This window comes from Rosa chinensis, chromosome 6 (genome assembly GCF_002994745.2).
Source record: "Rosa chinensis cultivar Old Blush chromosome 6, RchiOBHm-V2, whole genome shotgun sequence".
Classification (NCBI taxonomy): Eukaryota; Viridiplantae; Streptophyta; class Magnoliopsida; order Rosales; family Rosaceae; genus Rosa; species Rosa chinensis.
The window spans coordinates 37,724,824-37,740,804 of NC_037093.1; the positions used below are offsets into that span (position 1 = coordinate 37,724,824).

Sequence of the window (15,981 nt, forward strand, 5' to 3'; positions counted from 1 at the left end):
GAGAACATGTGAAGGAGGATTAACCCTCTTTGGAACCGCGAAACTTGTAATCTTTCCCTGAGCCACTAAACTGGTGATGCAGTGGCTTAGCTCTTCCTCTGCAAGGCAAAATAGCAGAGGAGAAAGGGGGTCCCCCTGCCGAACCCCTCTAGAGCAAGTAAAGTAGCCTGCAAATTGTCTGTTAATAAAAACAGAGAGATGTGCAGATTTCAGAAGATGATGAATCCAGATAACAAAGCAAGAAGAAAACCCAAATGAAGTTAGGACCCTGAGCAAGAAAGGCCAATCAATAGTGTCAAAGGCTTTCCTGATATCTAACTTGAGTGCAATATTCTCTCCCTTACACTTACGGTCAAGGAGATAAATACATTGCGAGGTGAAAGGGATGGGATCAGTGATTGATCCACCCTCAATGAAAGTACTTTGCTCTAGAGAAACAATCCGAGCCGCCACCTTACTCAAACGGTCTGCAAGAATTTTAGTTATGATCTTAAAGATAAAGTTGGACAGTGCAATGGGGCGGAAATCTGAAAGATTATCAGCTTCTTGCTTCTTGGGGATGAGAGTGATTAAGCTAGAATTGAAATGAGGCATCACAAACCTTGTTAAGAAGAAGCTTTGTACCACTAATATAACATCCGCTGAGATCACAACCAAACAAAAGTGAAAGAAACAACCACCAAAACCATCGGGCCCGGGAGAGCTTGAACCATCCATGGAAAAAACAGTTGATTTAATTTCCTCCTCATTAGACAAAGCAGTAAGGCGGTAATTATCAGCTTTCGTTACCAAGTTGGGAATGAGTCTTTCCACCAAACCGGTGTTTACAATACTGTCATCACAGGTGAAAGACAAACTAAAGTGCTGAACTGCATGGTTTGCAATGTCTGCATGGTTTTGTACAACTTGCTATCCCACTCGAAGAGAAGAAATAAAATTCTTAAGATGCCTGATTCTCACCATGTTATGCAGAAAAGAAGTGTTACGGTCTCCATCTGTTAACCAACGGAGTCTTGCTTTTTCGCGTAGGAGGCTGTCTTGTAAAGAGAGAGCTTCCCTGTATCCATTAAGGGTTGAATCCTCTCTGCTCAGTCTATCCAAACTCTGGCCAAAATCAGAGATTTCCAATTGGACCGCATCAAGAACTAATCTAATGGAAATAACTCTATGATTTACATTCCCAAAAACATTAGTGATTTGATTTGTCCCAGTGGTGACTTGTGTTTTCCTTAAAAATAAAATGATTTCAATTTTTGAAATAATCATTTTGTTGATTTGTTTTCTTGAGTCGAAAATGTGAGTTTGTGGTTGTTTGAGTTCACTCACACGAGCTTGTAAAAGCTTACCAGGTTTGTTGTTTCAACCCAGTGCACTATTCCATGGTTAGGGGTTATTGTAAAGGTCAGAGTAACGAGTAACCGTCGTCTAAACTGAGGCTTGGTTGCTGTCGTAGCTTGGACATAGAAGTTTATTTTGGTTTTAGTCTTCCGCTATGCAGTGAGTGTGGAGAGTGTATTTACTTATTGAATTGTTGTTCAGTTTAATAATTTGTAAACTCTCTATTCTATAATATGTGACTCTAAAGAACGAGTTAGTATTGACATTTGTTAGCTCGGTTTATTTTGTTGCTTAGTTTAAATGAAAAAATTTCTGAGTGCTTTTTTGGGTTTGTCAAGTTATGACGTTTCAGATTTAAATTTCTTTATTTGAAATTCGGCGCGTGACATACAAAAGCAACAAAACCATCACATACTCCCACCTAAAGCAAAACTTTTCAACCCAATGCACAAGGCATCATAAAATCTTTCACACCATGGATTCAATAAATCTATAATTCTGTTAATTTCAAATCAACCTAGTGTAAATAAATTGGCTTAACTATTTACTTTTTGAGTTTTGGAATACAAGAAGAACACAAATTAAAACTGTACGCAGCCCTGATTTCAAATGATTCAACAAACACGGCTGATATGTGTTATACTCAATGAATAAAAAGGTGCGCTTTAGGAGTGCCTTGAGGAGTGCAAAGCATAATTTGCTAGTTCCATTCCGTCAGTTTTCATGTCTAGGTAGCGAGCCATTGAAGGCTCACCTACAAGGCGTTGAAAGACTGAGCTTTGTGGATTAAAAAAAAAACATATTTATGGATTTTCATGTCTTAATGTTCTATATATATATATATATATATATATATAGAGAGAGAGAGAGAGAGAGAGAGAGAGAGAGAGAGAGAGAGAGAGAGAGAGAGAGAGAGAGAGAGAGAGAGAGAGAGAGAGAGAGAGAGAGAGAGAGAGAGAGAGAGAGAGAGAGAGAGAGAGAGAGAGAGAGACCTCACTTTGAAATTAAAGTGCGAGGTTGGAGTTTAGGGTCACTTTTCCATCACATATCCACATCTCGACTGTTCAGTTTTAGGTACTAATATATATATCATCTCTACAAAATTTCAGCCAAATTGATGATCTTTAAGGTTTCTAACTCGCTTAAACCAATTGATGAACTGAATCTGTCAAACCTGAACAATACTAGTTTTAAGGCAGTTATCAATGCCTTAACGACTATCAATTTAGCTGAAATTTTGCAGAGATTATCTATACATTAATACCTAAAAAATGAAGGGTCGAGATGTAGATATGCGACCGAAAAGTGACACTAAACTCTAACCTCGCACTTTAATTTCAGAGCGAGGCCTCGCTGGCCTCGCTCTGGATAAGATATGTATACACACACACACACACATAGGCTTTCTCAGGTAAGGATATCCTTACTTAAGCTTATGGAACGGATTTCCAGTTTTTGGCCACTTTTCGATCACATATTCATATCTTAACCGTTCAATTCTTAGGTCCTAATGCATATATCACTTCTGCACAATTTCTGCCGAATTGATGATCGTTAAGACATCTAAAACTGCAATTTACACAAATGAAACGAATATGTCGAACTGGAACCGTTCGTGTACATTGTTAGTTATCTTCTGAGTTTGAGATGAAAGATTTCGGTAATTTGAAATATTTCTTGGAAATTGAAATTGCGAGTGGGAAAGATTTTATTGTGTTGAGTCAGAGGAAATATGTTCTAGACTTACTGGCAAAAATAGGTATGCTTGATTGTAAACCTGCTGATACTCCTATCGAGCAAAACCATCGGTTGGCAGAGTCTGTGGATCAGGTACCCACAGATAAAGCGAGATATCAGAGGTTAGTTGGCCGGTTGATTTATTTGTCCCACACTAGACCTGATTTAGCCTACGCAATTAGTGTGGTGAGTCAGTTTATGCATAATCTCAATGAGATTCATATGGATGTTGTATTTCGTATCTTGCAATATTTGAAGTTTGTTCTTGGGAAGGGATTAATCTTTTCCAAACACTATCATTTGGGTGTTTTCGGGTACACAGATGTAGACTGGGCAAGTAATATTACGGATCGCAGATCTACTTCGGGCTACTTCACGTTTGTTAATGGTAACTTAGTCACTTGGAAGAGCAAGAAACAAAAAGTGGCGGCTCGTTCCAGTGCTAAAGCAGAATATAGAGGAGTGGCCCGAGGACTCTGTGAGATGTTGTGGTTGAGACATTTGTTGAGAGATTTGAGATTCAAGCAGAAGAAGGCTATGCCGCTTTATTGTGATAATAAGGCTACAATTGAAATCATGTTCCACATGATTGCACCAAATATGTGGAGGTAGATCGGCACTTCATTAAAGAAAAGTTGGATGGACAAGTCATTTTCTTCCCTTTTGTTCCTACTGTAGAACAGTTGGCCGATATTCTTACAAAGGCTCTCTCGATTAAAGCCTTTCATGACTCACTTGACAAGTTGGGCATTTGTAATCTGTATGCACCAACATGAGGAGGAGTGTTGGCGTGAGTCATGCATGCCGTGTAATTTTAGGATTGTGAATATTATATTATTATTATGTGTCTGGCCCAAACTCGAGGTTACTTGCTCTAATTGAAATAGGGTTTATATTAGAGATATTCTCGGAGAATCTTAGGAGATATCCAATCAATATACGATTATGTTTCCATGTACAACTCTATCTCTATGCTTGTAATCCTCTATATAAAGAGGCCCATATTGTCAATGAAAGTATAATTCAATTCTCTTCCAATTCAGTTTTCCTTAAACAAATACTAAATTCTACACTATTTATCTTCTTGTTAATTATTATCGACTTATATATACACACACACAGAGACACGATGTATCATTTTTTTGGCCATTTTAAAGAATCACCGGTGTGACTCACTTTTTAATCTCATGTCAACATCTTGACTGTTCAGTTTTTATGTCTCCATGAGTAGATCATTTCTGCAAATTTTCATTCAAATTGATGATCGTTAATGTACCAAACTAGATCAAATAAATAGATGAACCGAATTTGTCCAAACTGAACAGTTTTTTTCATAATGCTAGATCATGATTATAAATACCTTAATGATTATCAATTTGGCTGAAATTTTATAGAAATGATTTACTCATGGATACCTAAAAACTGAACAGTCGAGATGTTGATATGTAATAAAAAAAAAAAAAAGGTCCCACAAAGTCACAAAAAATCCCTTAAAATGGCTAAAAAGGAATCTCTTGATGGAAGGCCATTGCCCTCATATATATATATATATATATATATATATATATATATATATATATATATGTTTTTTAATAGGAATTTGTATTATAAAAAATCAGACATAAAGTAGGCATCAGTCTAACATGCACTTACACAAGAATCCGGTTATAAAAAACTGAGAAATTTATCTAAGCCTATACTAAACTCATTAAAGTCTATGGGACGCTCGCATGAAGCAAGCCTAACCAAGCAAGAACAAACTCACTTTCTAAGGGAAGATCATTCATCTAGCCTAATCTGCCGTTATTTGGAATGTTCTGTAATATTCTATTGTACTTAGTTTCCTACTGGGTCTTGATGTATCTTGTATATATACTCCGTTCTTGGAGAAGGTAAATAACACATCAGAAAATTCTCAATCTCTTGTTCCTTTGTTCTGTTTGACTGCCATGTCTTGAATGGCTAAAATCACTTCAGCATTGCTATTCATATAATCATATCATTACTTTGTTGCTCAGCCATCTTAGCAAAGAAAACAACTAAACTGGTTATGGACCAAAAATTTATTTTCTATACCTCTCATAACAAAATAAAAATTGCTAACTAGATATGAATCAAACAAAAACTATTGCACCAACGTCAAAAATCAATGACACTATCAAACAAGTTTCACGCTATCATCAAACTTAAAAACATGTGGTCTCTAATCGCGAAAAAAAAAAATATAATAATAATAATCTTAACTTATAAGGTTATAGGATTCAAAACCTAGTGCTCTAATACCACCTTGTCACGCCCTAACTCAAATTAGTCTTATCATGTCGAGTTAAGGTGTGAATCAAATCTTAATTATAGAACTAAAATTTCTATAATAAAAATGTGACAAAAAAGTAAATAAATTGTAAACTAACAATTAGATAACAAGATCTCAAATTTCCAGCAAAAGCATATCTTACATAATCTCTATCATACATAGTACACTAGTACTCATTCTTTATTTCAAACAAACATAAAAGAAACATAAGCTTCACAATCCATTCAACATTATATACATATTGTACTTCTTGCTCTAGTATCTTGATTCAGTACCTGCAAAATCTGTTAAAGGGTGAGCTTAATCAGCGACTCAGTAGGGACATAAAACTTCCTCACGGATAATTGACCAAAGATAACACAATCATGTATTTCAATTATAACATGCATATCAACCAATGATGCAATCCAACTCCATTTATATACCCGTTAATCCATATATCAGAATACGCAAACGTACACGTCCCATACCGTGTACTTTATAGTTTTGCAATTGTGACTTGATTATCCAAACATATAAATTAACCCCCTGACTCAATCAAATCCCCCAAAATCCTTTTGTTAGTCATCTTGTTCGAAACATTGATCTCCAAGCCAAAATCACCCAAATATATTGACAATTATACCGTTGATATTCTAAACCTAAATGTGCATACGGGCTCGCCACTCAACTACACAAAAGATAATTCTCACAATCACCAAATAACCATAATTTCTCCCCAACTTTTTTACACTTGATAAATAACAACCTCCATGAAAACATGCATACTTACATCGATCAACGTATATTCAGTACTCTATAATTCAAATATCATCAAAGAAAACATTCAAAATAACATTAACGAGAATAACAAATACACGAAGCACATAAAATCAACATCCAATCATAAAAAGTTTCCCCGAGATCACCCTAGCTACCTTATTTTTGACAATTGTGGACAATATGAAACAAAATCAAGCCTTCTAGGTCGTCAAAAATATTTCACCAAATCTGACTACTCTTTCCACCAATAGAAAGATCTCGTCGAGACGAATCCATAGGCGAAAACAGATCATAAATCAGACTTACGGTTTTAAAAGATATGATAAAAATAAGTTGTAGAGAGAGAAAATTATCCGAAGATTGTGGAGTATTCTGATATGGGTCGGCTGAAAGTACCGACGTCATTGGGTCTATAGTGTGTGAACAGATAGTAAGTGCCATGTATCAAACTATTAACATAAAACTGACAAGTGGATGTCATGTGTTGTGTTCTCCTTAACAAGACAACCATTACCTGACACGTACCAAGCATCTACTACACACTTACAGCATGTGCAGCTGCTGTTCTTGGTCCCCAAGTACACAGTAACCAATAGTGATGCGCCACGTATTGAAATGTATTTAATTTCTTACTAAACTTTAAAAAAATCTTTAAAATAACTCGGAAATCTGAAAAATTCACCGAAAAATGCTGCGAACTCGTGGAGATCTTTACTTTTCACTTCCAACCTCAAAAATAAAATTTGACCAACTTCAAAATTCAAATATTTTTCAAGAGCTCTAAAATTAGTAAAATTAAATAAAAACTTCTCAATAATAACTTTCGACTTTATAAACTTAAAATTTGGGTCGTCACATATACGTACTTAAATTCTTTTCAAATTGAAAAGAAAGGTAATCAAAAGAATTAGTTTTTATTAGAAAAATTATATTTTAATATTATAAATTTTCATGAGTCGAGCTTTAACAATTTCAAGTTACTCATGAAATATGAGCTGGCTACTCATGAGCTTGATAAGCCAAATATATCATAGTCAAGCTCGGCTCGTTTTCTTATCGGGCTTAATATTGAGCTCAAATTCAGTTCATTTAATTGAGGTTACCCAAGTGATGAGGGGTGATTAGGAATTGAGTTATAATTAAGTTTGGTCAGATTGTTTATATAGCAAGTTGATCATAGACGATTTTGGCAACCTACTAATTATTTTATGAATTCTTAAAGTTAAAGCCAATTAATGTTGGATTATAAATAGGTAATATGCATACTGAACATGGCTAACCCTATTCTCTCTCTAGCCGCGCTCTCTCTAGCGCCAACCCTAGTGTCACTCCCATGTGACGGGGACAAACACAGCCCCGGCTAACCAATCTCAAGACATCTCTGTTTGCCCCAATCTCTTGATCTACGCTATGGTGTTTCTGCTTCAGCAATGACCGGACTGCCCCCTTGGGCTGCTTGCTTCCCATCTCATCTTATTTGGACGGGACTAGCTTTTGCCTTCTCTTCCATCTCTAGGCTGCCGCATCTTAATCTGATTCATGGAATGCATTTCTGTAGTCCCAAACTCAGTCTCCTGAGGATGTGCCAAGGCGGTACCACTGGTTATGATGGCAGAGACTGAGGCGCTGCTCCAAGCATATGATGATGCTTGGCTCGAATCGGAGACTGATGCGTCTATGTGGCTGAGATTGGAATCTTTGAAGGCCGATGACTGCGCAAACGGAGCAGATGGGATGCTATTGGGCACGAGGAACAAAGCGGCTGTGAGGGTCAGCGACTCCTTTGACCACTCCAACTGGTATGTCAATCCCTACACCGACACCAACCATTTCTGGTGGTTGGGTTTGGTTCAGAGGACACCGGAAGACCCACGAAGGAGGACTCTGGGTGCCCGGTGATCAAACCGAGTCCCCAGGAATTTGGGCTTCTGTGGGGCCCACTCCACTAGATTTCTCTATCTGGATTTGGAGCCCTAACGATCCTTGGGCTTGGCTTTTAGCAATCTAGAGGCCAGTTGGGCCATTTTCCAGGTTCAAAGTTGAGCTATGCTACGGCTTTGGAATTGATTTTGGTCCGGCTCTCTCTTGGGTCCAGCATAGCTAGTGGGTTTCTGTACCCATTATTTAGTTAGTCTTTTTTCGAATTTGCTTGCCTATTACTATGCATTACTGTTCATAGTTAAATAGCCTTTCTTGAATAAGTGAGCATGGGTACCGTCAAATGATTGGATCTAATCTATGTATCGCTGTGGTTTACCACAAACTCTTTATCTATCCATAGACGATAGAGGAAAGATATGTAATAGTCCTTTCTGGCCTGAGTATTAATATTAATATACCGACATGATATTCTTCAAAAAAAAAAGTTGGATTATAAATAGCAAGTGGATATAGAAAGTAAGAAAAGTATATATTCATTCGTACTATTTGGACAGAAAGCAGATGTAATTGATGCTTAGATCTCCTTATAATGATTCGCAGAGCAGTAAGAAATTCTTAGGTAGCGCAAATGTACCAACCACGTGGTACACCAGGCCAATCATATTTCTCTATTTTTTAATTGAATTCCAAAACTACCTATGTTTAATTATAATAAAATACTCAAAACACCCCCTGCATAGGCAATGATTTGCTGGGTGTACCGCCACATGACTCGCCTGCCCTACCTAAGAATCTCTCCTTATACCTCACCTCCAGTGATAAATTGTTGGACAAGAATTATTATCATTCAGACTAATAGATAAGCGTTTGATCTTGTCCAAAAAAAAATTATAAACATATATCTGGAAGTAAAAGTAAAATTGAGATTGGAATTGGTGTACACATTTCATTTCATAGTCCCTTTATATAGGGAGAGAATTACAACGGAAATATCAATTACAATGATAACATTAAATGTTGATTGATCCGTAATCGTGTTGATTGATGGTAATCACTAATTCCTTGATTCCCTCTCTGTCAGTCGCTTTGACGAAGGCACACAATATGTTTTTCCTTTAACACTCCCCCTTCTGTCAAGTCAAAGACGAAATGGTGCATGGGTTGTTGCCTCACTAAAAACCTTGTCAAGTAACAATAAAAACCATGTGGGACAAAAAATAAACCTTGGTCGAAGGAAAAGAGTACAACACACCTTCTACATTTGAGAATAACATGTGTGTGTTAGACTCCCCCTAACGTCTACACCTCCCCCTGATCTTCGCATTCCTATGTTTTTCACATGTTTCTCAAATGTGGCCTTAGGCAGTGATTTGGTGAACAAATCAGCCACATTCTCCTCAGACCTTACTTGATTCACTTGAATCTTGAGGAGGGCCTGTTGTTGCTGATTGTAGGAAAACTTTGACTATATGTGTTTTGTATTATCACCCTTGATATATCCTAAATTCATCTGTTCAATGCAAGCTTCATTATCTTTATAAATGCAAGTAAGCACTTTAGTGGTAGAACTCAAACCACTAGTCCCTCGAATATGTGTAATGATAGCTCTTAACCATATACACTCACGAACCACCTCATGTAGAGCAATGAGCTCTGAGTGGTTCGAGGAGGTAGCCACAAGGGTTTGTTTGGTTGATCTCCAAGATATCGCTGTGTTCTCAACGCTAAATACATAACCAGTTTGGGAACGACCTTTATGTGGGTCAGAGCGGTACCCAGCATCAGCAAAACCAACCAAAACGTCATTTGGCGTTTCAGTGTAGTGAGTGGCGCTTTCGCCATCAAAATTTTCTTTAGGGATTGCAGTTCCATCTGCGGTCCCTCTTGTCTCTCTGTAGGGAAAGAACAGTCCCAAGTCAATGGTTCCTTTTAGGTATCGGAAAATATTTTTGATACCATTCCAGTGACGCTGCGTTGGCGCTGAGCTACATCTAGCCAACAAGTTCACTGAGAATACAATGTGTGGTCGAGTACATTGGGCTAAGTACAATAATGCACCTATTGCACTTAGATAGAGAATTTCAGCTCCCAACACCTCTTCGTCATCTTCCTTTGGACGAAATGGATCTTTCCTTGCATCCAAACTTCGACCGATCATGGGAGTGCTAGAAGGATGCACTTTGTCCATGTTAAATCGCCTAACTTTTGGACATACACAACCTAGTGGATTAGTATTCCACAAGCTCAGTGTTCTAGTTCAAGGCCTAGACTGAATCGAGTTTTCCCAAGATCCTTCATCTCAAATTCAGATTTCAAGTAGCTTGCGGTTTCTCTTATTTCATCAAGAGTACCTATTATGTTCATATCATCGACATATACAGCTACAATAGCAAATCCAAAACTTGTTTTCTTTACGAATACGCGGGGGCACAATTCATCGTTCTTATATCCCTTCCCAATCAAGTAGTCACTTAGACGGGTATACCACATCCGGCCAGATTGTTTTAATCCTTAAAGTGAGCGTTTCAACCTAATTGCAAACGCACTCCATGGTTTAGAGTCACTTGACTTGGGTAATGTAAAGCCATCATGCACTTTCATATATATCTCTGAATCAAGATCCCCATAGAGATATGCAGTAACCACATCCATGAGCTGCATTTCTAGTCCTTCGGAAACTCCCAAGCTAACTAGGTAGCGCAACGTTATAACGTCCATTATGGGAGATGACGTTTCCTCGTAGTCAATTCCAGGGCGTTGTTGATAGGAGCACAAAGTGTGACGTTTTTAACATGTATTTTCCCTCATTTGGCTAAAGTTCTCTTAAAATTAATAATTATAATATAGTTTATGCTCTTAGGTACTTCATGGTCGGAAATGGTGAAAAGAGGTAAAAAAAAGAGCAGAAATGAGCGTAAATGAAGGACAAGTCATTTTAGAAACTTTCCTCTTTCATTTTAGGAAATATTTCCTATTTTGTTTTAGGGAAACTTTCTTCATTTGAACTTTCCTATTTCTGATTTTCTTGTTTTAAAGAGAGAATTTAGGAGTCCATCACATTAAGAACTCTTGACTGATGAAATCAAGCAAAAATTATAAGAAAAGAAAACTTGCATAAATCAGGAAGAATTCAAGGAGATAAAATGGACTGTTTATAGTCAATATTTATTCCTAATTATTTTATTTACTATTGATTATAACACTATTTAAATTCTGATTTTTCTTGATTGTAGGAATTCATTATGTGCACAATTGGAAGAAGATATTAGTACAATTCAAAGGAGAGGAATAAGGGATGTATCTGGTCACTATTCAAGGAATATACAATGAGTCATTAAGGGGAAAAGAGATTAGAAAAATCAAGACTTTGTCATGAGAAAATTAAGCAAATTTAGAGGAGAAATCACCTCTAGATGATTGGACATGATTGCATCACAAGAGATGAGAATTCCACTATAAATAGCAGCCATTCTCTGCTCCAAAATCATCACTTCTTCATACAAAATTCAGTTCATAGCCTAGCTCTCTTCTCTCCAAAACCCTCTCCAAAATTCAGAAAAAGCCTCTTGTCGTGAAGAGCTTTAGGACTTCTCCAAGGCTATTCGTGTTCTTAAAGGCCTAGCTGTGTGTTCTCTTGACGTTCTCCAAGCTTCCTTGAAGATCAAAAAGTGTAATCCATGACCCTTATTTCTATTTTCGTACTCTTTAGTATTGAATTTCAGATTTCGTTTATGAACTTTATCATTGGAGTTGGATTTTTGTTTAGAATGAGTTTATGTTAGTAATTTTCAGATTCATTTCTTTATGTTCTTGAGTTGTTTATGATATCTTTATAATCTGATTTTGTGCCATCCTTTTATATCTTTAAGCATATGATTTTGGGTGAATAATTATGTTAATCTGCAGGTTAATAAAGCCAAATTTGTGTTCTGATATGGTCGAGATTATATGCTACATGTTTGTGCATTTGTAACTTCTTATGGATGCATACATGTTTGGATTCAGAATTCTAATTGCACTTAATGATTCATATTTAATGTTGACGGATGCTTTTCAGTATTAACGTGATGTTTTATATGAAATATTTGAAATTACGGACTTTTCCTAACTTAGGAGATTCAAAAGAAGAATTAAAGTGGTACTCAATCTCTTCAGACTTGTACTTCGAATTCATTTCTGATATTTAGTGTTGGCACAATTTTAGGTTGTTTAGATTGAAATAATTCATTGCATGTTGATATGGTTTAGAAATTCTGATTTAAGTGTGAAGAAATCGATCATTATATATAGTTTCATTTGTTTTGTTTTTATTTTTAGTAGATTAGGAACCCAAATTTCCAAAACTCCCCATTTTATTCTTTTATTTGTTAAATGACCTTTTTGTGTAGGTGTACCCTACAATCCTCGGACTGAACGATCCCTGCTTATCCTATACTGAAAACTACATTTTGCAGGGTTAAATTGTGAGGTTATTTCAGCCGCATCAGTTGTGAGAAACCTTCCGCCACAAGGTAAGCCTTGTACCTCAGGACTTCATTCTTCTCATTACGCTTTCTGACAAAGACCCATTTATGTCCTACAGGCTTTACACTTGGTGGGGTTAGCAATACCGAACTAAATACCTGTCTCTTTGCCAGAAAATCTAGTTCTGTCCGGATTGCTTCTTTCCATTTAGGCCAATCTGCTCTTTGTTGACATTCTGCAACAAAGATCAACAGTGTATGCAAATACATCATCAATGTGTATGGAAGATCTTTCTATCAACTCCTTATCCATTGAGATTTGTTTGTTCTCTGGAATCATTTCAAACATCGGAGCGTCCTCCAGTATTGATTCATGGACATAACTATAATCAGAAACAATCTCATGAGATGGATTCTCTACATTAATGATTAATGGATTGGTTTGTGCCTTACTCGCCCTCTTCTTCCTTGGGTGAGTGTCAATCATACCATGTGGCCTCCCCCTCTTCCTTTGGGGAGCCACAACGTCAACCACACTTCCATTAAGTGTGGTTGCAGTGCCTCTATCTGCGGCATTGTGCCTCTATCTGCGGCACTGTGCCCCTTGTTGGGGACTTCTAACTTTGCAGGCACATTTGCAGCTGGTATATGTGATCTCGTCACTTTTGCGATATCAGTAAACACATCAGGCATCGAATTTGCTACGTTCTACAGATCGATTATTCTTTTCACTTCACTTTCACATTGTAAAGTGCGGGCATCAAAGTAATTTTTTTTTTTTTTTTCTTTTTTAAAAGGAAGTAAAAGTTTATCTAGGTAGTCGATTTATTAATTACCACTTTTTCCCTACCTACTACGTCATAGAAGTACTTGTTATCAAATCTTTTGAATTTATAATACCACATTATGCATGATGATTCAGGATGCATGATATGTCCCAATTATTACTTGATAAGTTGGGAAGGAACGAAAACTTTTGCTCACCACATTGAATTCTGAAACCTGTTGGCTGTTTTGAGTAGGGCATAGATTAATAATTTTAACCGTGGGTGAAGCTTTTATACCTCATAGATTAAAGTGATAAATCTAGTGCAACAATAAGAGGAACCCTCTTTCAAAAATAATATGCAATTAAACTTGCATTTCTTAATCATTATTGATATACATTTCATTTCTTCGATAAGACTGAAGTTAAAGCAAGCAGAATTCTATCATCATCATCATACATTTCATTTCATTTCATTTCTTGTAACAGTTCAAAAGCACGTACACATCGAAAATACCCAAAGGGCCAAGAGAAAAAAAAGAACTAGAAAATGATGGGTCTATCTTACTGGCTAGTTACAGTCCAGTCGATCCAATCAACTTGGTTAACCCAAAGGTTATAGCCATAGCCATCCACCCTCCAACCAAAACCCTAATCGTTGATCTCAGAACTGGTGCCTTCCCCAAAGCTGCTCCCAACCACCCAAACACCATCAAAGCCAATGTCACTGCCGCCGCCACACTCCCAACCTCGCCCTATACTCCCTTATGAACGAGGCTGCTAGCAGTGGTACCATTGCTCCCACTGAAAACGCAAGAGCCGATGCACCTGCTGCTCGTAACGGGTTTGGCAAGTTCTCCTTCTCTTCTCCCTCCTCGTCTGCTCGTAACGGGTTTGGCAATTTCTCCTTCTCTTCTCCCTCCTCGTCTTCTACCACGTGTACCACCGGGCTCTTTTGCTTGTTGTTTTTGTTGTTGTCTCTCTTCATTTGGGCCACCTCTATGTCCAACTGGGAGTAAACGGAGACAAACTCTCCGATGGCCATGCTGCAGGCACCGGCTACTAGTCCGGCAAACCCGGTTAGTATCATGGCTTTAATGTCCTGCTTAACAGCACCAACACCCATCATTAAAGACGCGGTGGAGATCAGACCGTCGTTGGCTCCCAGGACGGCGGCACGAAGCCACTGGGAGCGTTTGGAGTAGTCGAAGTCGTCGTTGTCCTGGGAAGTATTGAGGTCTTGGGTGGGTTGGTGCTCGAGGTCCAGGTTGGTCATGGTTGGGTTAGGGTACTTGCCCCCATTTACGGATTCTTGGCTATTTGGCGCCATGATGAAAAGCAAATGAGGAAGAAGCTAGCTAGGGATTTGTTTGAGGAAGAACAAGAAGAGATAGTTGGAGAAGTGTGGAGGACACACGCCCTGAAGGGGTCTATTTATAGAGGAAGATGTTCAATTATGGAGGAGGCAATGGTGGGTTACAGCCACGGATGGAAAAGAGATCAAATTAAATTAAAATATGTAATTAAATAGTCTCAATGTATGAAAGTATGAAACCACCATATTCTTGGCTTCACTGTAAAAAAATTGTCTCTAACACTTATAGATGTGGATAATTATAATAGCTGATGTACGGAAGGATTAAAATATCTGTATCTAAATATTTATCAAAAGTTTGAAAAATAAAGATATCGGAAATATTAATGATATTTGAGAAAATATATCTTTTTCAAAAGAGACAATTTATTGGAATTACATGTAAATACATATAAATGTCAACTTCATTTACATCTAAAAAGAGACTATAGAGTATAAAAGAATACTTCAATTCAGGGTTAATTCGATGATACTATTTATCCCACAATGAGGGTATATATACAAGTACAAAGGAGTAGTTTAACTCTAATAGGAAAGAATCTTTCCATAATTATAGGATATCCTAATTAAATAAAATCCTAATTATATACAGATTTACAACGATTCTACACTCCCCCTCAAGTTGGTGCATAGATGTCTATCATGCCCAACTTGTCAACTGAGCTTTCAAATATCTTCCAAGACACTCCTTTAGTAAGAACATCAGCTAATTGCTCCTCTGAGTTTACAAATGGAAAGCGAATAACCTTTCTGTCAAGATTTTCTTTAATAAAATGACGGTCAACCTCCACATGCTTTGTTATATCATGCTGAACTGGATTATGTGCAATCTCAATGGCATCTGTATTATCACAATGCAAATCCATAGGCTTTTTAAGCTTGTAACCCAGGTCTTTCAAGACATTACGAATCCATAACATTTCACAGACTCCGTGTGCCATACCTCGGAACTCAGCTTCTGCACTTGGTCTAGCAACAACTTTCTGCTTTTTGCTATGCCAAGTGACAAGGTTCCCTCCAACAAAAGTGAAGTACCTAGATGTAGAACGTTTGTCAGTTTTATCACCAGCCCAATCTGCATCTGTATGCCCAACAACTTCCAATTCATCTTTTTTCTGAAACAGTAACCCTTTACCTGGTGCCATCTTCAAGTACCTCAAAATACGAAAGACTGCATCCATATGCTCTTCACTAGGACAATGCATAAATTGACTAACACTCACAGCATAAGCAATATCAGGTCTAGTATGTGAAAGATAAATCAATCTTCCTACAAGACGTTGATACCTCCCGTTATCAGTTGGAACTTGATCAGGATAGATAGCAAGTCCGTGATTCATCTCAA

The 15,981-nt window shown here is 37.3% G+C and overlaps 1 protein-coding gene and 1 pseudogene across 1 annotated transcript; one reads left to right on the forward strand and one right to left on the reverse strand.

Annotated features, from left to right (window-relative positions):
* Window positions 1-3,099: 3,099 nt before the first annotated feature.
* Window positions 3,100-3,687, forward strand: LOC112171280 (secreted RxLR effector protein 161-like). Its single transcript, XM_024308485.1, has one exon. It carries the CDS (start codon window positions 3,100-3,102, stop codon window positions 3,685-3,687), a length of 588 nt encoding a protein of 195 aa, XP_024164253.1.
* Window positions 3,688-13,836: 10,149 nt separating this feature from the next.
* LOC112174676 lies at window positions 13,837-14,649 on the reverse strand (annotated as a pseudogene).
* Window positions 14,650-15,981: the final 1,332 nt, after the last annotated feature.

Coding starts and splice junctions, on each gene's coding strand:
- LOC112171280 (XM_024308485.1), top strand. CDS start 3,100: ATGCTTGATTGTAAACCTGCTGATACTCCTATCGAGCAAAACCATCGG.